We start from the raw sequence: 19,941 nt of genomic DNA, 5'->3' as shown, positions 1-19,941 counted from the left end.
CTCCCAGTGAATCCATCCCAGGTTTTGCACAAAGCATGTTGGTTTTATTGGTTCCATGCAGCTCTCCAGCCTAGCTGGATATATTCATTAAAGCTGCTAGTTCTTTATCTTAATGACTCTCAGGCTTAGTGTATTAATTCAATGCTCCTCGTAACAAAGGAAACAAGCTCTACATGAATGCCAAACCTTCCTCCTCGCCTTCCCTTTCCAATGACTGCCTCCTCCCCCTTTCAGCATATCTGAACCAACACTAGGACTCTTAGCACAAGTCCCAGTGAAACAGGTGTCACTTGCCACAGTGAAAACTAAAGAGCTTATCATATTAGCGTGTTCTTTTATTACACTTCAGATAGCATGGAGCATTGAGAAATAAAAGCAGCAAATCAGTGCTGAATTAAGAAATTCACGGCAATTCTTCAAAAAGCACTGGGGAGCTATTTCCCTCGGCACTGAGTGCAGGCAGGCATCCACCTCTCACATCCACCTCTCACGCAGAGGCAACAAAGATACCTCTGCCACCAGAATGCTCCCCAGGAGGTGCTATCACCTGGACAGCAGCAAGCCGGCTGCTGTAGTCCATTATATTACATCAAACAATCGACATTTGGCCCATTTTCAGCCATTCTCTTTATGTTTCATCTTTACCATGAACACCACAGTAAGGATTAAAGGCCCACCAACATGTGCAACAAATACTAGCTTTAGCCAGAAAGGCCACTTTTTCTTAAATGATGACAGATTTCTTTTTCTGCAGAACTTTCTGACCCAAATTTGACCTTTGGAAAGTATAACCTGCTCCTTCTACAGAAAACCCTCCAGAGGAAAAAGGGAATATATTTTTATGAAAACCGTATCTCAAAATTAATAATTTTAGACTTCAAAAGTATACTTACATTATTTCAAGTGTATTTATGAAGAAGGGATACCTAGAAGCACCCTGTTAGTTCTCTACTGATTTATATTAAAAGTTGTAACTAAAAAACAGTTTCAGCCTGACTTTGGTTTGCTTGCATCTATGTAACTTCACCGATTCCAAAGAATTTCTCCTGATTTTCACTGCTGAAAATGAGACAGCAATCAAACCGAACATTTTAGATTGTGTTATGAAAATGAGTCAAGTCTGCCTAAACAAAGCACTTACTTACTTACATTTTATTTAAATGATGTCAGAAAATTTTGTATGAATGTGTATAATTTTTCCCAAAGAGGAGTCCCTACAAATCTCATTAAACCGAAATGGCTTCAAATGTCATATGACAGGAAGCAATCTTCTGAAATAGTAGCCACGAAGCCACATTGGTAAAGTGGAAAAATGTAAGAAGAGAAAAATTATTTTAAAATTTGACATCTGGAAAACATATATTGCGGAATGCATGCTCCAGAAATACACATATATTTTTAAATCCAGACGAGTTGCATAACAGACAATTGGTGTCTGTGTTTCCCTTTGCTAATCTTGCAATAATTAAATGCTACCAGTGAACTACTGGCTCTGGAACAACTCTTACTCGTTTATTACAAAACTGATAGTGGTAGATAACTAGTTTAAACATATATTGTAACAGTTAATAAACAAATGAAAGTGATCATCTCCCAGAAGTCCCAGCAGAGCCCAAGTGCCTTTAGCAGGACGCCCTGCATACAAATGTCTGACAGAATGAATGCATTAAGCCAAGCTGTTCCTGCCTTCATTTAATCAGTCTTTCCTGGCCTACTGCACTCCGCAAGGAGGGGCTACAGGATAACAGCCTCATTTTTCAACAGGATCCACGATTCTACAAGTTCATGGTGAAAATGGCTATGCAGCTTGAGAACCTGTGATCTTGCACTTCACCAAAACTCAAGATGAGGTTATCAATAACTAATGTTTTAGTTATTTTTGCACTCAACTACTTTGATGATTGGTCTTGTACGTCATTGAACTTTCTGCAATGCATCTGAAGGGAGAAAACAAAGTCATATTGCTGTACTGCAGAATGATATAATGTTCTGTATTCCTACCACACTGATAACCTCATACATTGATAAGACTATGACTAGCAACAGCGCTCCAGCAGCACTTTCTGCTGTGCTGCACAATGCAGACTGAAGGATGTACTGCCAAGTCAGATTTTTATTTGGATAAAAAGAATTGGATAGCCAAAAACCTTCTTAAAGCATCAGAAGATGGTTGTCATTTCACCTCTCCTCGTCTTAACTAGTATATTAAACTTGTAATCTTTTAATCGAAACTGCCTTTTCTTGAATTCTAAGATTATGCACCACAGTTTTTATAGTATTGATATTTAATTCCTGATTATAGCCTTTTGCTGCTTCTGATTTTTTTTCCCCTCGCACTGAAAAGTAGGTGCCTTTCATCATTCACAGTTCAACGCAAAATGAAAGAAACCAAAGCATCAGACACATCTCAGTGTTATACAAAACTCACGGAGGCTAGGAATCCTGTGCTGCTGCTGCTGCTTCTATACTGGGTCAGCAACAGCCTGGGAGTATCTGCAGTCATGTCCCCCTTTTCAACACAACACATTCTAATACCAAATTGTTCACTTGAAGAAGATTTGTGGTTATTTGTTTGACCAATTTCCAGTGTGTTTGTCAGAAATCTTCCAAGAAAACCTTAGAAAGCCTGACTTTTAAATAAAAACATTTTGTGGGGACATATTGATTCTGTTAAGTCTGTCAGAACAAGCCTCCCAAGGGTTTTTTTGCCAGCTTGCCCAATTTGTGGGTGCTCTGCTTGCGCCAAAGTTGTTAGCAGACCATCTGGGAGACAGGAACAGCTGCAGGTCATTCAGGTTTCCAGTTCACACTTGATTTTGAAAAAGTCAAAGTGGAAAAATTATTCCCATTTTTGCCCCCAAAACCAACATTTCAGACTCCTCCCCTTTCGCCCTAGAAATCGTTTAAACTTTAACTTTTAAGGCAGTGCAGAAATAATTGCTTGGGCTTAAAATTACTGAATTCTAACACAACAGAAGCCAGTTTCCAGCCATCCCTTATTTCGCACTAAAAAAGGAACATTATGATTCGTTCGGCTCCTGGGAGATGAGCACAGTGCTCTTCCTCTGTGTGTTGCTGTTAAGGTTGCAAAGCAGTGAGAACCTCCGCATCACTGTTGCTTATTTACAATAAATGGCTTTCAAGTAAAGCATTTCATCTTTTACAGGGATTGGTTTCTTTTCTTTTTTTTTTCCCCATTGTATAATAGAAAGAATTTGTGAATTAATCTGACCAAGGCAAACACATCCTACAGTTCTTTCCCAGACAAAACTCCCACTGAGATCAACTGTCACTTTTACTCAGGAGAACTTTTTCCTGTGAAAGAACTGCAAGAATTGGCACCCTCAGTACATCCTACAATTTTGACTGCCACTGAAATTGCTACAGTTTTATATCCAGGCCAAGCATAACATACTGTTTCTTACTCTTCTCATCCAAACACAAAAAACACCATGTAGTTTCCAAAATTCACTGTATTAGAACTAGCTGTCTCTGTAGGATTTTTCTAGCCCACAGTACTAACTACCTTCATAACTCTTAATTCCGTGCAAGGAAGGAAGCATCATTTCATTGCCGGGACTGGGGACTGGAGCTCCAGGTAAGGTGCCTTGCATTAGCTCATACACACTGCCTGAGGTCAGGCAGGGAGCTGCACCCAAAGCTCCACAATCCAACCCATGGTTTTCTCCCCCCAACATCTTTTTTCACCTCATGGTTTGAATTCTAATATTTATGACACATGATATTTAGGTGTGTCTTTTTGTAATGAAAAAAAAAAAGCTTCTTTCGTTTAAACATACGGAATCTGCTGTGTATCTGAGGACCAGCTGTGCAAGTATACTTACAAGTAGACTTTCCGTGGGTTTTCTCACAATTTGGACAATGATAGATGTCTATATCTGGTGCCTCTTCTTCTTCAACACCCACGCAGCTGCAATATATGAAGGCAAATATTACATTAGCTTGATTCCATCTCCAAACATGCAAGCATGCAATTAATAATGAAAAAAACCAAACCCCAATAAGCTGTGCATTTACTATGCAGCTATGCTGACTGCTAACAGCTATATCAAAGCAAAGCTTAGGTGCTTTTTACACTAGTACAGTCAGACTGGATTTTTTGCAGCCTACATTCCTGATGCGGTGCTAAAAAGGTGTCAGTCAGAAGCCCACCACCAGCTCACCAGGGACCTCCTAATGGCAGAGAGTCCTAAAGAATTTTTTTTCCCAGGGAGACCATTTTGTATCTACATGGAGTTCTCCAAGCACCATCCCACGTAAATCTGATTAACAAAACACATCTTCTTTACCAAGCATGTATGGACAGCTGCTAGGTACCAGAGTAGTCTTGGCAAGGTATACCATATGCAAGACTTATATAGGTTACATGTCTATTACAGTATACGAAGATGAGGAGGAAAAGAAGACACATAGCTCACAGCACTTCTGGCTGCCAAGAAGATGGGTTGTATCATGGCAGCTGTTTAGAACACCCACCGAGATTATTTTGGATGGCACAACATATGCAACAATACAGCGCAGCCTGTGGGCACGCCGCGTGAATGCAATCCAATGGCAGAACACAGCGCTGCGGCAAAACAAAACTAAACTGCAAAGGAATGAAGTACCCAAGATAAGAAGATGTTGCGCAGTCAAAGCACCGAGCAGCCAGCCAAATAATCAAACTCCAGAATGGCACTGTTCCTTCCGATGGAGGAAAAGCAAACAGGATCCTGCTCCTGCTTGCTCGGTCTGAAGTAGCCCAGGCTGCAAGGCACATTTGCAGCACAGAAAAGAGTTTCAGTTGGGTGCTGTGAGATACAGCCCTCACGTCATGGCTCCATGAGAGCTCAGCTAGGCAAGAGGATCCACAAGAGGCAACAAAGGTAGCTTCACCTTAACCACCTGCACAAACAAGGCTAGATCACACCATGATAAAAGCCCTCCTGGAGTTTCTCTACTTCACCACCTGAAATGCCTTTTCAGTGCTCTTCAGTTAGCAGAAGACACCGATTCATCTCTTCTGCCAGAGAAAGGGTTTGGGCACGGATCGTGGCAACACCATCCCCATGCATATGGTAGCGTTCAGCCTCCCTGCATCCCGCTGGCAGTTCAAAGTGGCGATCAGTGCAGGAAGATGAATTCAAAATTTTTAGCTGCTGGTTCTGACCCACAGCAAGCAGCGGAGAGGATGTTTGCTCCTCTCAACAGGCAAGGCAACAGGGTGGGTCAGTTGTCCAGCAATGTACAGGATACCATTCTCACTGTGTTCAAGCTCTTTAAGACAATACCAAAGTGTCCAAAATTACAAACAAGTTAAATAACTACAGAAATTAATGTAGGTTGGATACACCAGCAATTACTAAATATGATGGTCTAGATGTAGGAAGGCCCTAAACTCCTGGTTACTGGCAGACAGGAAGGTGCATGGATAAAGGAAGGATAATGCATGATCATGCATGCCCACCTCTTCTATGCTTTTTTAAGCCTTGCAAGTCTCTGCTGTTGTGAACCAGCTACCTGGCTCCACGGAGCTCAGAGCTCTTTTGATGCTTTTGGTGGGGGGTGTGCACATGTGTGCATGCACACGGTGTACGCGAGCACACACAGAAACACGTGCATGCTTGGGACAGGAGGATTAAGTGTTAAAATGCACTATGACCCTCTCTGCTTACAAAGGTGGGTTTGAAACCATTTTTGAATCCAAGGCACACAGTGATGTGCAACTGTACCTATCATGATTACAAACACAGATCTACTTGCTTTTAGAAAAAAGCATCAACAAAACCAATATTCAGTCTGCAACAGAGCTGGAAAAAGCCAAACTAGCTAGATATGGAAACAAATCTTTCTGTAACCATTGTAAATGTTTTGTCAAAATAAGATTCTGCCAGAAACCTCTGTGGATATTTTCATCCTGTTGCAGCTGCCAGTGTGCGTATGGGACCCAGCTCCCTCCAAACCAAGGAGTACAGGGTGAGAGAAACTCTCATTTTTGTGAGTTCAGCCTGTGAACAGCCTGGTAAACAGGACATTATTTCAGAATTGTCTAAAAGCAACTTCAGATCTGGCTGATTTTTTTTTTTATTAAACAGTTACTTGAAAAAATACAAAATTATTGGGTCTCCGTGGGCAGACAGCATGGAAAACTGAAGAGTAAGTTTGCAGACAAGAAAAATCATCACAACAATCCAGTCCTCAGAGTCAAGTACATACAGGCAGTAAAATACCAGGTTAAGCAGTAGAAAAATTAAACAAACCCTGGCAGATTAGAGCAAGCGTAAGAGAATGTGGAGGATTCTTCTACCCATAAAGCTGCGTCAGCTGCTTATGCCACTGGATTCAGCTTGTTAAGCTTAGTAAAGGTATGGATTAGGCTCTATATAAGGGCTTGAAAAGTCTATATTTAGCTAAACTAAGGAGATGAGACCCTTGGGCGCTGCATGGACTGCTATGGGAGGAGGTATGAAAAGCTACTGCATTGGGCGAAGGCTTCAGTGTGGTGGGAGCTATTGTTCTGAGAGCAAGTAAAAATATTTAACTAGAACAAAAAGGAAAAGTAAAAATAACTGACCTCAAACTCAAACGGTCCTCTAAAAGATGCAGTCAACTTTTCCAACTACAACATGGCTTTCGAATAAGGTTTGGCCATTTACAGCTACTCGTAGGCAGAAGCCACTATCCTCACTGTACATGAAGTTGCAAGTACAAACTGTCCAAGAGATCACCCTATCGAAATGCCTCAGGTGATCTTTAACCAAAATATGACCCAGTTCCAGTCTGTGCCCCTTTTCTCAATGAATAGAGCTTGACTCCCCAGGTTATTTCCACCAGCAGAACTGTTTGTGGGCTTCCACATGAATATAGGCATACAACATTGAATTGCCACAGTTAAAGACAGACTGAGAGAGACAACTGCTCCAGAACACTCCTGCCAGAAGAGGAACAAGGATTTCTTGCTGGGTGTATTGGTTTTATGTGGCAAGGTTTTGGCAGTGGAGGGGCTGTCAGCTCTGCAGCAGTGACCTACCCTTGCGTTGGTCTCCAGAGCATTTGCACCTGTGAATCAGAACCAGAAGGAGATTGCCAGCCTTGGCAGAAGTCAGCGCAGAGTCCTGAAGCAGTCTCCTGCCTAATTTACAAATGTATTTTTTTCTCAGAGCGGTTAATCAACAATATAACAGAATCAAAGCATTTCTCCAGCTGAAGAAAACCAAGTCATCTATAGCAGCTGAACAGTGCTGTCCTTCCCCTCAATCCCCAAATTTGAGCACAAATGGTGCTTTGTGTTTTGCATCTATTTTTTTTTTCATGAGAACACTCCACTTTGGTCCCTCCAGTTTCTTTTTTCAGCCCCATTTGCCTGAGAGAAACACAAACATAAAAAAGACTCGAGCCAAGAGTTTGACCCCCTACAACGATCAAACGGGTTCAGAGACAGACAGTGCAGGATCACAGGCGGCGTGCTTGGGAGCAGCCTCCAGCAACGGGCCCTGCTGCAGCCAGCCCCACATTAATCTGTCAATATGAGCCCTGGATGCGTTACCATCGACAGAGGAGAACTGGAAAAAGCTCTCCGTAGCACTTTTGTGTGATTATTCAGATCCGCTGATGAGATAAAAATGGACGTAAGATGTTCAGCAAAGGTACTGCAAGGCAGTTTGCAAGGCAGAGCTTGCAAAAGGACGGGCAGGGAGCAGAGGGCCAAGCGGCAGGAGGCAGAGCTGCAAGCAGCCTTGCGAACAACAGCAGGAGCAGATTTATTTGCCTCATTTGTAGCAGCAGTCCAAGAATCCGTTTCAAAAAGCCCATAGACACCTCAAAACAGTGTGCTGACACCCCAGCAAGACCCCACTCTGCTGCAAGAACTCACAAATCAAGCAGTGCAGCATTTACGCCACGGCAGCCTGTGAAAGAGATCGCTGAACACGTCCTCCTGTTTGCACAGCAGCGGTACCTCACGGGCACCGGCGATTTCATACTCAGAGGTGTGCGCGCGTACAAAGTGGGTGTCCTCCAACAACGTATTTAGGCGTGGATGTCTCTAACTGTCTAACTGTGAATTACCTCCAGCTGCTGCTTTTTAACTGTGTGATAATAAGGCATTTGGCAGGACCAAACACATTCTTGGTGAAAGCATCAGCTTCCCAAAGCAGATCAGAAGAAGAAAACTTTTACTTGGTGAAGGATAAGGAAGCAAGGAAAGAAAACTGTCCCCAGACATCCTGCAAAGCCTCACGCTCACTGTCCCATCAGTGTTAACGCGTGAGAGGTTGCAGCCGTGACGTGCCAGCTGGGAACCAGGGATGCAGCTGGTGTGGAGGGTAAGGATGCAGGACGCAGGAGCACCAGCCTCGTGGCAGCAGCCAGCACACACTGCTCAACCATCATGCTCATCCAGAGAAATCCTGTTCCACCTTTTTGCCCAAATGCAGGAAAGATGGAATAAGAGATTAGTTATTGTGCATCCAAAAATATCTTGTTGGAACGATTTAAAACAACTTAATGGTTGATTTTTAAATGGTATTTAAGTGATTTAACTCAGGTTGAGGCAGTGTATAACTAATTTGATAATGAGATAAAAGTGAAACATTATTACTGATGCATTTGAATTTTACCAAAACTGTTATAGGAAAAAAATAATAATAATGAAAAGTAAAGCCTTTGATATTGCAGCTGTTTAAGCTGATATATCATACATTTTACAGTGACTTAATGAGAATTAGCACAAACAGAAGCATTTGCAGTCAGAGGCTACAAATTACATTTTTATTAGAAACTCTGCCCTTTGCCACTTTAAAATGAAATTGCTTCTGTGTTCACAATGAAGAGATGTTCAAATTTCAGTATTCTGACAAAGTTAACGACAATTTTTTCATGCAGGCAACAATAATAAAAGGTGCCTAAGTCGGAAACTGGCTTTATAGCATGAATGTTTATGAGGACATTGATTTGTCATCTTCAGTGAGATGACATTTTAAGTAATTTTAGGGGAAAAATTAACCCACATAGTATCCGTTCTACCACAACCATGTAATCTCCATTATCAACCAGAAGACAAGTATAGAAAAATATCAAAAAATAAAACAACCAAACAAAAGGCTACTTGATGGGAAAGAAAATAAAATCTAGTAATACATAAATAGAGCAGAAGGAAAAAATAAGCTAACATCTTAATTCTGAAAACAAACCAAAGCCAGATATTTTATCTGCTCCTGAGAAGCACTCTTCAAACATAGCACAAACATGAAATATAAGGTGTTCAAATAGACAATTGGGTTTGTAAGAAAGGTTGCAAGCCAGCACAGATGGGAGTGACGGCGGCTCCCCAGGATGCTTGGCACCTGCATGCTCTTGGGGGGGTGATGCTGTATCCTCTGCTCTTTGCTGAACAGCCATGGACCGCACTGACCGGATGGGAAGGGGCACCCTCACTCCCACCTCACCCCCCTAATTATAAGTCCCGATTTCTGGAAGAGAAAAATGGGGGAAGAGCCCACCTCTCCCTACGTTGCACACTTTATCTACCAAGAAGGTCAGTACAATTGTACCTTTTTGCAGATGAGGAATTTGTCACAGGCGGGATTGGAAGGGTTTGCTCAGGTTACCAGCAGGTCAACAGCACAGCCCAACACAGGTCTTCAGCGCTCACGGCCGAGTACAGCAGTGCCTGCCACATCCATGGTCAAACATGTTGTTCAGAATTTGTAACTAGCAAATAAATCACTAGACTAGTTGTTATATTCTGTGTATTTTAACTTAAATTCTGTTTTCAACCTTTAACACTTTACCAGAAGCATGCTGAAAGCTTAGGGAATTTTAACACTGGTGAAAAATGACACTTCAACTCTTATGTCACACAACCACATATCTGCTTCTCCTTCTCTCCCTCAATCAGTCCAAATCCAAATAACTTTTATACCCAGCCACAAACCTGGGATACCAGCATCGCATTAAGTCTTGGAAAGTGGTAACCGATTTCCACTCCTCCTTCTCTTCTCTCGCAAGCTGGAGGTAGATGGTCAATGGTCTGTAACCCAGGAGAGCAGAGGGTTGTGCTGACGGGCCCATCTTCCAGCATGCTCGGGGTCTGGCGGGGGTACAGGCAGCAGGGGTGCTCGGGGCCAGCTGCTGGCTCTCGAGCAGCAAGCGGCTGCTCCACCCCAGCCCATGAGGATAAAGCATCAAAGCCCCGGGTGGGGCAGCTGCCACAATGCAGAAGAGGTATTCATGGCATTTTTATAAGTAATAAAGGTCATAATTAGTAATTAACCTGAGCTCATCCCTACCCCTTAACAACTGGTATAGTTTCTTGATGTGTCATTTATCACGTGTTGCACAATAATGCTCTTCCTTAACTTGTCATTTGTAAGGAAGATACCCATCCAGTTTCTGAAGCCTCCACCAGCTGAAAAAAACTATAGGTACTGTGGGAAACTCAGGACTTCCCAGCAGCAGACAGACTTACGCTTCACAGTTTGATGCTGGGCCATTGTTAAGTGACAGCAGTTTCTTGGGTCCTCATCACAGCATCCAGACATGCAACAGCCAACATTGCGGACACAAGAGATGTTAAGAAAAGACAAAAAAAAGGGAAAGAAAGAAGCCATTCCAAGAGCAGTGAAATGAGCTGTTCCTCGGATTTGCATCTTGTGTGCTGTTTTTCTGGTGGCTGTCACAGGGTGAAGTGACAGGAATTTTTGAGACCTCAAGCCTGCTGTCAGTTATAGTTAAAGCTAAACAGCAAGTTCAAAAGTCATTTGGGAGAACAGAAAGACACATCAGTGTCACTTCAGTAGGAGACCCAAGAGCAAGCAATGGCAGGAGAAAACCCATGTGTGCTGGCTTGGGCACACGTGCAAGTGTCCAATATGTGGGACTTGTTGAATTAGGGCCTAAATGAGAGATAACCCTAGCTACACCAGATACCTAGTATTTCATGTCACCTTACATATACTCACCCTCGGTGCATTACAAACATAGATTTAGAGGGAAAGACCTCCTTTCCAAACCAAACTGTATCTGTGCGGTCCCCATTAGAAGCACAGCAGCTTCGGCAACATGCAAACATACAGGCAAGGAAAATCTGCACTATTCATCCGGTTGTTATGACTGTCTTTAATCCCAAGAAAATTACGTAACTTCTTTGACTCAATTCCTCCACCTATAAAGCAGTAATATTAATACCTGCCTGATAGCCTCAAAGGCTGCTGTAGTATTAATTAACAAACATTTGCTCGGTGCTTTGAAGATGACAATCTCTGTGCAAGTGCGGGGTTGTGCTACCTACACACAGAGCTTTTGCTTTAGAGGTCTGTCTCTACTGCCTGTAAATTCTCCTGTGGGAATATACAAATAAATGTTTTCCTTGTGACATTAGCCCTTCCTGGGCTTCACAACTCCACGCATTTTCACGGTTACTTTTTTAAACTAAAATTTACATTTGAGTTTCCGCAATTCTGGGCCCAACGCTGGAGCTTGTTTAAAGCAAAATCGCTGTGTATTTGAAACAGGAAGAATTAGCCTCCTCCAGCTTATAAAAATCTTGAAGGGGCTTCTTTTCTGTTCTACACAATTTTGACCATGTTCCTGCAATCTAAAGAGGTTGGAGGAAAAACCAGGAGAAGGTGCAGGCGCTATAGCCCACACAGACTGACTCTTGGTGATTTCATACTGTCTAAGGGATGCTAACTACGGACTAGCAACCTTAGACTGGTCCTTAGCAGGGAAATGTCCACACAACTATTGCCACCAGACTACAAACGAGTACATACAGCGTATACTAGGAATACTGTGCTAACACAGGACATGTATTCAAGTTAGTCAAACATCACCCATGCTTCTGAGCACTTGCCATGCCCATAAAAGCCACAAAATCATTCAAGTACTTGGGGGCTGGAGGCATGACATTGAAAAAGTTTTATTCCAGTGAACAGGCACAACACTACCAGTCCTGCAGCTCACTCCTGGCTGTGTGTTGGTAAAAGCAGGCGCAGGGGGTAAGGGCGGTGCAATACACTCCAGCCCCCCAGATCAGGAGGGCATGGGGGGGCACCAGCCCTGGCCGGCCCCGGGTGTCCAGGCAGGATGCGAGGTCAGTGCCAGCACCCCAGAACCAGCCTTTCCCAAGAACCATGTCCAAACTCTGATGAGGAAAAGGGCATGAACGGGACTGCTGCTGAAATCAGGATGACTGCAAGTGATGCTCTCCTTACTTTTCAATTACGCTTCTCCTTTGATGTGAAAAGCCTGGTCCCACCATCCCTTCCAGCACCCAGAGGGAGGCCGTGCTGTCTCAGGGGCACAGGGTGGGATGTATCACCATTTTTACCTTATTTATTATTCGGGAAATCTTTGGAGCATGGGGATGTTGCCCACTCTTTTTGATGTTTGCAATTGTACAATTAGTTGCTTGCTTATAAAGTAGGTGCCCTTTCCTTTTAGAAAGAGGAACAGAGTAAATCTGTTTGTTACAGTCCGGTTGAAAAATGCCAACAGGATTGAATTACAGCAAGGAGCTGCTTTCTCTGCTTCTTCATCCTTGCACTTCAGCCAGTTGTACATTTTGCTGTCTTGGATAAACGTTGCTCTTTAGTTGACTGAACCACATTTTGCAATTTTTTTTCAAACTTGTTTGCAGTTGTGGTATGCAGCAGAGAATTAGCCCTTTGGGAGAAAGCATGAAATACTTGACCTCTATAAAACTATTTGTAAAAGTGAGTGAAATCAGGACCTCCCTGAAAAACAAATGTTACAGCCAACTAAGCCAGCTGTAGAATATTTTTTTTAATTGCAAATGGCTGAGGAACTTCAGGGATGTTACTGGCCAGTGCAGGTGCTTGGCACCTCCCTGATTAAGAGATAATCTGCCCTATCTCTGCAGTATATAGGTATTCAAGTGTACGGTCCACCTACATGTTTATCACAGAGCTCTTTCTGCAAAGGGCTCAACATAAATCTCAAACCCCAATGATGTGAAATGTTCAACTGCTTGGCACAGGGGCTTGCTGCTCTTGCTGCAAGTGGCAACCCACACCGAGCTCTCCAGAGAGCAAAAATCACAGGCAGAGTTTTAAAAACATGGACTGAACATTTTTCAGAAGGTGCACCCCAAATTGCAAGGAAAGCTAAAATAAAAGTAAGCCTAGAAACAAAATGCAGACATTAAGAACTTAAATTACATTCAGAGAATTACAGATTTTATGTAATCAACAGTATCCAGATTGTTCAAGCCTGAGTCATGAAACAAGTTTAAAAACACCAGAAACAAATCATATTTAGCAACTGAGGCTATTACTATAGGATATATTTCCCTAAAGTATAATAGTTTTGTCTCTATTACACTGAATGCTATTAATGATAATCCGTCCTCAGTTGCTATTTTTGTGAGCAGGTTAGTTGTTGTGGAAAAAGATATCCTGTTTTTTGAAGGCATTATATCTGATCCACTCGCTGAAGTCCCCGGTGATTTTGTAATCTCAACACATTACAAAGGAAACAAAAGTTTAGATCACTCTGCAGAGAGTTACTATTTTTACATGGTTGCATTGCTGTTATTCATAGGCATAAAATGCTAAACTACTCCAGTGGCTTGGATGCATAAAACCCACTTTCAGCCCCTACCTACATTCAAAATACCATAAGGAAGATTCTTCTAAGTTGATGGTAAGATGAGTCCTTAAAATACATTGCACGCTACACCACTACTCCACCTCAGGAAGGAACATGTTAGAAGAAAAATTGGAATTTTTCACCCCAACAGAAGCAGTAAAAAACAATATGGGGAAAAAAGGGAAAAGGATTTTTTGTCTTGAAGTGAGTAGCTGAATGAAGCTGAAGAAAGGGGTGTGATTCTTACAAGCATCCCTGAAGCCACTTGGAAGCCCAGGTCTGATTTTAATTAGTGGTATTCACACTCAGAAGCCTCCAAGCCATATGTTAGTTACTACATATTCTTATTAGTGAAGGAACTGTGTGAAGCATTTGATGCTTTCTAAATCGCTGGTCCCAGCTCCATGGAGGGACAGTGACCTCTGCCATCCAGCCATCCGACCATGACTCTCCATCCCTCGGTCTCACTCCCAACCCCTTCCAGGCTCTGCAGAGCCAAGTTCCTCACAAAGCAGCACAAATTTGGCTGCACTTTTCTTTCCTTCAATTCTGCAGTTGTAGTTCAACTATGAGCCAGATTCTGGATGCTGTTCTAGTCTTTCTGGGCTGCTCTTGGGGCACAAAGGACCAAAAAATTGCCCTAAGTGCTCAGCTGGGAATTCCTCCAGCACAGGGGAATGCCTGGGTGCCACAGAACCAGCCTGCATGACCTCATTTCATACCAGGTAACAAAAGTGCTCAATAATGTATCAAACACAAGACCAATTTTGTTTTCCTTTCTTAAAAACATACAGTTCTCCTACTTGGAGTAATGCAGAGAACCATGATCTTAACATATAGAGAGAGGACTGGAGTCCCGGTGAGCTGTTACAAAAACACTCTTTATCTCTTTTAATATCATGTTTAGCTAATGTAATTACTTAAAAGTGGTTTCCCAACCTTTGCTGGTCTGTGGAGTCCTGCATGTTTTCCTGACATCCTCCATAGAGCAAATCTAAGCCTACTGACATCAGGCTTGCTTTTCTTAGCTCAAAAGTCTGTTAAAAACGGACAATGATTTCAAGGGGTCCCTGGAACACGCTGAATTAGAAGGCTCTCTTTTCTGACACCTGGAGAAACTAAAAAAGATCTGAAACAGTCTAGGTTTTGGCCAGCCAATCTTACAAGAAAGCAGAAGCAACTCAAAAGCTGTTTTAATTCAGAAGAGCCATCAGTGATTCAACAATACTGGCGCATTCCTTAAGGCACAAACACAGCTATACAGAGATGTTGGTGCTTGAACCCAACAGTGCCAATATGCCCTCAACTACTCAATCTGGATATTCACAGTGGTGCTAACATGACCCCACTGTAGAATAAAATTTACCTGTCCAAATGGATACTTAGTAATCATCAACAATCTGTCCCATTTACTTGACAACAACTTGATGGTTGTCAACAACTTGATGGTATTACAACTTGACACGGTAATACCATTTTCTCCCTTAACAAACTATCCAGATTTGAAGTTAATAACTTCGCTGTATTAGTTTTATTGCAACGTGTTTTCCTGGTGCACCCAAGACTCACTCTTTATTGTAGCAGCTGTCTGTGATTTGAACACAAGTCAACATGAAGTCCACACCTTCCTTCTGGCCTTGCTATCACTCCTTTGCATGCCAAATTCCTCCTTGTTGCAAGAGCCAGCCAACATTACCATTCTCACCCAGCTATCAAGAAAGCCTCCAGGAAGAGCTGAGAGAATATTTTACAAACATCAACTTGCATAGGAATTCAATTTTCTGGGTTCTGTATTTAAACCCCCACTGTGCTTAGGAACCACAAATCTTCACATGAGGTGTTTAGTGTCAGGGAAGCTCACAGAAAAAGCAGATTCTAGATTTATTTGAGACTATCACCAGAACAGGCATTTTTAACTTGTAAACTAGAGGTTTTGCTCAACCTGAATCTAACACATTTGCGTACACCTAGGACTTATACTTGTGCAGTCATGATATACACACTCACATAGAGACTTTGTGACCTGCAGAGTGTCATCATGCTGTAGTTACCAGGTGAAGTTACCTGGAGGTCTTCCTGACCTCCTCTGTGGGCACTGGATTTCAAGACAAGAGCTTCAGCTATTGCTTCTCTGCAGAGGCTGGAATCAAATGACTCTCTTGGGTCTGTTTACAGGGTGCCACGCAGCTTGTTCAAATGCTAGAACAATACAGCTCCATTAGCAAATGCTCTGCCCAGGCTCATATAACCTCCTCCACTGGACCCATCACACCAGGGGAGCGCTGCATCCAGGGGCAAACTCTGTCCTAACGTTCACGCTCTTGGGCAGACAGAGCAGCCAGATGGTTGTCACTGCACCGTGAAGCAAGGGTGGAAGAAGGAGGGAAACCGCAGCCTGCTTATCTCTTCAGTAAAACTGCACCTGGCACTTCTGCAGCTGCACCACGTGCAGTACCCAAGCTAGCGCGAGAGCCTGGCACCGCACTCAGCCCCGGCGCTTTGGCAGCACTGCCCTGCGAGCCATAATTAGTTCAGCTAGCCTCATGCAAGCTCAGACCTGAAACTCTGTTCCCTCCAGGAGCAACGACAAACTGTAAGCAGTGGCAAAATAACCTCCTGAAAGTAAGTACTGTTTATTTACAATAAACCTCCCTCCAAACTGACCGTATACCTATCTTTCCCCTAACTGTTCCTACCCTAGAGTAGTCTCCAAGAAACTTTCTCCCTGTGTAACTTGAAAGCCACCGCCATTCCGCTCTTAAGAACGTGTTTCAATGGGTTTAAAGTTCTTTTGATCTCTAAGTCCTCGGCTGGCAAAACATGGCCTGAGAGAATAGAAGGATCCTTTGAGCAAACAGCTTGCCTCTTATTTTTCAAGGGTGCATTGGGGCATGCCAGGGTGTCCTGCATTACTCTTCCACAGCCTACTCTGAAGGTAAATTAGTACAGCTGTTGAAAAATTCTGATAATCCAATAACTTCTCACTTATTCATACAATTATTAAAAGTAATTATTAATAAATCAATGCAGGTCCACTTCTCATCTGTCACAGTTTGGTCAAACCAACCAGTATACATTTAACTTTGAATTTTGAACATGTTCAACATAACTGTTCAAAATCCACCAGTCTCTGAAGTTATTCTGGAAAGTAAGGAGCTCAAAGAATCACTAGGTATTCACTGAGAAGGTTAAGCTCAGCTTTTGCAGCTCTGACAGTAACAGAGGCTATGACTCCATTGCAAGTGGGTACCAAGCCAACCTAGGACCCTACACAGGGCTCTAAGCTGCCGTGAAGCCTGTGCTACTTGCTACTCACATTGCTACTCAAACCGACCAACCTTAAACTGCTGCTGGTGAGCTTACATAAGCTTCAGCCTGGCTGTAGTGCAGATGGACTAAAGCCACTCCTGAAGGCCCATGCTCCGAAAAGCTTGTACTCTTGGAGACACAGGTAAGTTTCCAGATTTCCAACGGCTAACGTATTTCCTTCCTCATAGTACCCAAGAACCCTAATATTTCATCAGGAAAATAACATTTTTTTAAAGATGGATGTTCACTAAGTTGCAGGCAGGAATATAAACCCTGTGGATGCCCTTCCAGAGAAACAACGATCTTTATCACGAGCAGCATGAAAAGCCATCTATCGAATATAAAGCTCAACGTCCTGTCACAGGTGTCTTCATGCTACAGGTCACTATATTATTGCTTTAATTTTCAAAACATTCCCTTAAAAAAGGCAAGAAAGTCACCAAGGAATCGGTGGTGGTCTTTGCTTAGGTGTGCATGCCAATAAATCGTTTTGCTCCGCAGCCTGTGCTGACTCTGAAGCCCCAACTCAGTTTGGATTCAAGTAACTTTTTCAACGCCACTGGCTTTGATATTAGGAATGGGTGGCAAGGAACCAAGTCACAACCTTGGCTGTCATCCCCTGCCACTGAATACCTGAGCAGTTCCTTAGTTTTGCAGTCCATGAGAAGCTAAGAGGCAGAGAGACACAGTTCTGCTTTTCTGAAGCAACAGTAAATAGGTCATGCAACAAGCAGAGATGTAATCTCGTTCTCACTCTTGCTTTAAGCAAAACATGTAAATTTACAAAATGAAAACAGTACCAAAGAGACAGGAAGCCCATGTAGAAGACAAAATATTAACATAAATAAACTGTGAAACATCCTTACTGCATGTTTCCTGATCCAGTAATGTAAACAGCAATTCGTATTTGAGATGTGCATTCCCTATTGTGCAGTCTTCTAGAAGCTGACACCAGTGTCATGGTACCATAGAAACAACACATTTCCAATTACCAAAAATGCGTTAAGTTAAAATGCCTTGCAAAATGTAAACTCACACAAAAATTTTAATCATCTGAGCCAATTTCTGCTCTCAGAGTCCATCCTCTTCTATGTGTGTGGGAGCTCAATTTGGATCTACTTATGTCTTATTAATAGAAAGAAACCTAAATATGAAAAATGAAATTAAAAAGGGAAAACCACCTGTACGGAGAAAGGTAAAAGCATGCCAGTAATCCTATGGCTGTTTTCACATATACACAGATCTACCCCACGTCTTCTCATGACTGGATGTTTTATTCTGTGTCAAATACCTTTTTCCTGGGTTTCAGACGAAGTTCTATCTTACAGTCCCTTTGTCATAGTAATATTCAAACCAACTTTTGCCTTCAGTTTAGCTTCTGATTCAGTTGTATCTTTTTTTTTTCTTTTTTTTTTTTTTTTTTTTTTAATTTCCTACAAGGCACTTCAGTTTCCAGAATAAAGCTCTATAAACTTGGATCCTCTGACATCAATAGTGGAACTTGTCAAATTTATCACCTATCCTCTCAGAATTAAAAAACAAACAAACAAACAAACAAAAAATCACTTCTATATCTATCTATCCACGCTGGAGACACAGATACATCCATACATGTATAAACCTACATAGACAGGCACAAAGAACATTTTCATGTAACCACAGTCTTGACCCTAAATAGACTCCATGAAGTCCAGCAGAGAATTACTATTGATTTTATCTGGGAGATGCTCAGAGGTTACTGTATTTGAGAGGAACCTAAGAGTCTAAGATTATACATGTAGATAACAAACATTAAACTGTTTGCTGTGACCCATCTAGGGACAGGACTACTCGCATTCACCCCAACATGTACTGAGTTGTACTGCTGACAAGACTTGGAGGCAGAAGATACAAGATCAATGTATTAGCCTCTCATTTTTAGTCAGTAAGATTATAAGTATTAGCAACACACAGTGCGCATCCCTTAACATTAATGCTAGCTGCAGTCTAGGGGTAGAGATCGACACAGCAGAAGTGGCAGACAGAGGAGATCTAAGAATAAAGCATCAGATACGTCAGTTATTGACAAACTCAGTCCCAGAGTCAAGCAGTCCTTCAGCATGTACTCAGCACTGATTTCAAAGAGACAGAAGTTGAAACGCAGTTCTGTAAGAAAATTTTGCACAATCTGGGCCTTTAATTACAGCATTTTTCTACTGAGTAGCACTTGTACGAGGCATAACTCTCCCAGTGGCAATGCTTATGTCTTTGTTTAAAGCTCAGCTGTGCTCCATCACCCCTTAAATAACTGTACAGTGGGATTTGGATAAGGATGATGAAAGTTCTCCTCACTGTGCTCAGTAAGAAGGGGCTAAATGTTGCAGATCACCTTCATATTTAAGGAGAAAAATGAGTCTGCAATACAGTAATTCAACCAGGCTGGACAAGATGGAAAGGTTTGCCACTGTGGTGTCAACACACCCTATTAAAGCCCGTACGGTGAGTTGGCTGTAATGATTACCACACCCTAAGCCTCCTGTAAGAGGATGATCGGTGAGGGTCGCAGGGTCTGTATAGGTCTACACTACCCCTTTGTTAACATAACGTACCCTTAGGTCTCTTTGGCTCGTAAATAACTGTCATTGCCATCACTTGAATTCCTATAACTTCACTGAAACAGAGTTCAGGATGACAAAGGTTTTTAAGGAGTGAGTGGACCATCCACCTTCTGTGTGTGTTGAAATCAATGCCTGTGGAGAAAATTTGACAGCTAGTGTTTCTTAAAATCAAGCAGTTCTGATATCAGCATGCAATTAAATGTTAAAAGCAAGAGATGTGCATCATCGACACTTTTCCAGATCCACCAAGAAAACAATGATGTCTTCCTTCAGTCCTTAATTCTGGGCCTTGATGAACCACTGTGGTCATTTCTGGAGCTGATTAGAGGAGGTCTGGTCTTGATCCAGACAACTGAGATCAAAACAAAGCCAAGGGTCCACCTGCAAGATTGGAACCTTAGACGGAAAGTTCCTCAAAGCAAGC

The 19,941-nt window shown here is 42.4% G+C and overlaps 1 protein-coding gene across 3 annotated transcripts in view; it reads right to left on the bottom strand.

Moving 5' to 3' along the window:
- Positions 1 to 19,941, bottom strand: part of PHF2 (PHD finger protein 2) — an 86,405-nt gene that overhangs the window by 38,206 nt on the left and 28,258 nt on the right. For all 3 annotated transcript variants that reach the window (XM_030043475.2, XM_030043474.1, XM_030043473.2), the window contains exon 2: positions 3,846 to 3,931. In XM_030043475.2, coding sequence (XP_029899335.1) covers positions 3,846 to 3,931 — 86 coding nt within the window. The remainder of the gene's footprint in view (positions 1 to 3,845; positions 3,932 to 19,941) is intronic.

This window comes from Aquila chrysaetos, chromosome 20, assembly GCF_900496995.4.
Source record: "Aquila chrysaetos chrysaetos chromosome 20, bAquChr1.4, whole genome shotgun sequence".
NCBI classification, from domain to species: domain Eukaryota; kingdom Metazoa; phylum Chordata; class Aves; order Accipitriformes; family Accipitridae; genus Aquila; species Aquila chrysaetos.
This window is presented reverse-complemented; position numbering and strand designations above follow the sequence as displayed.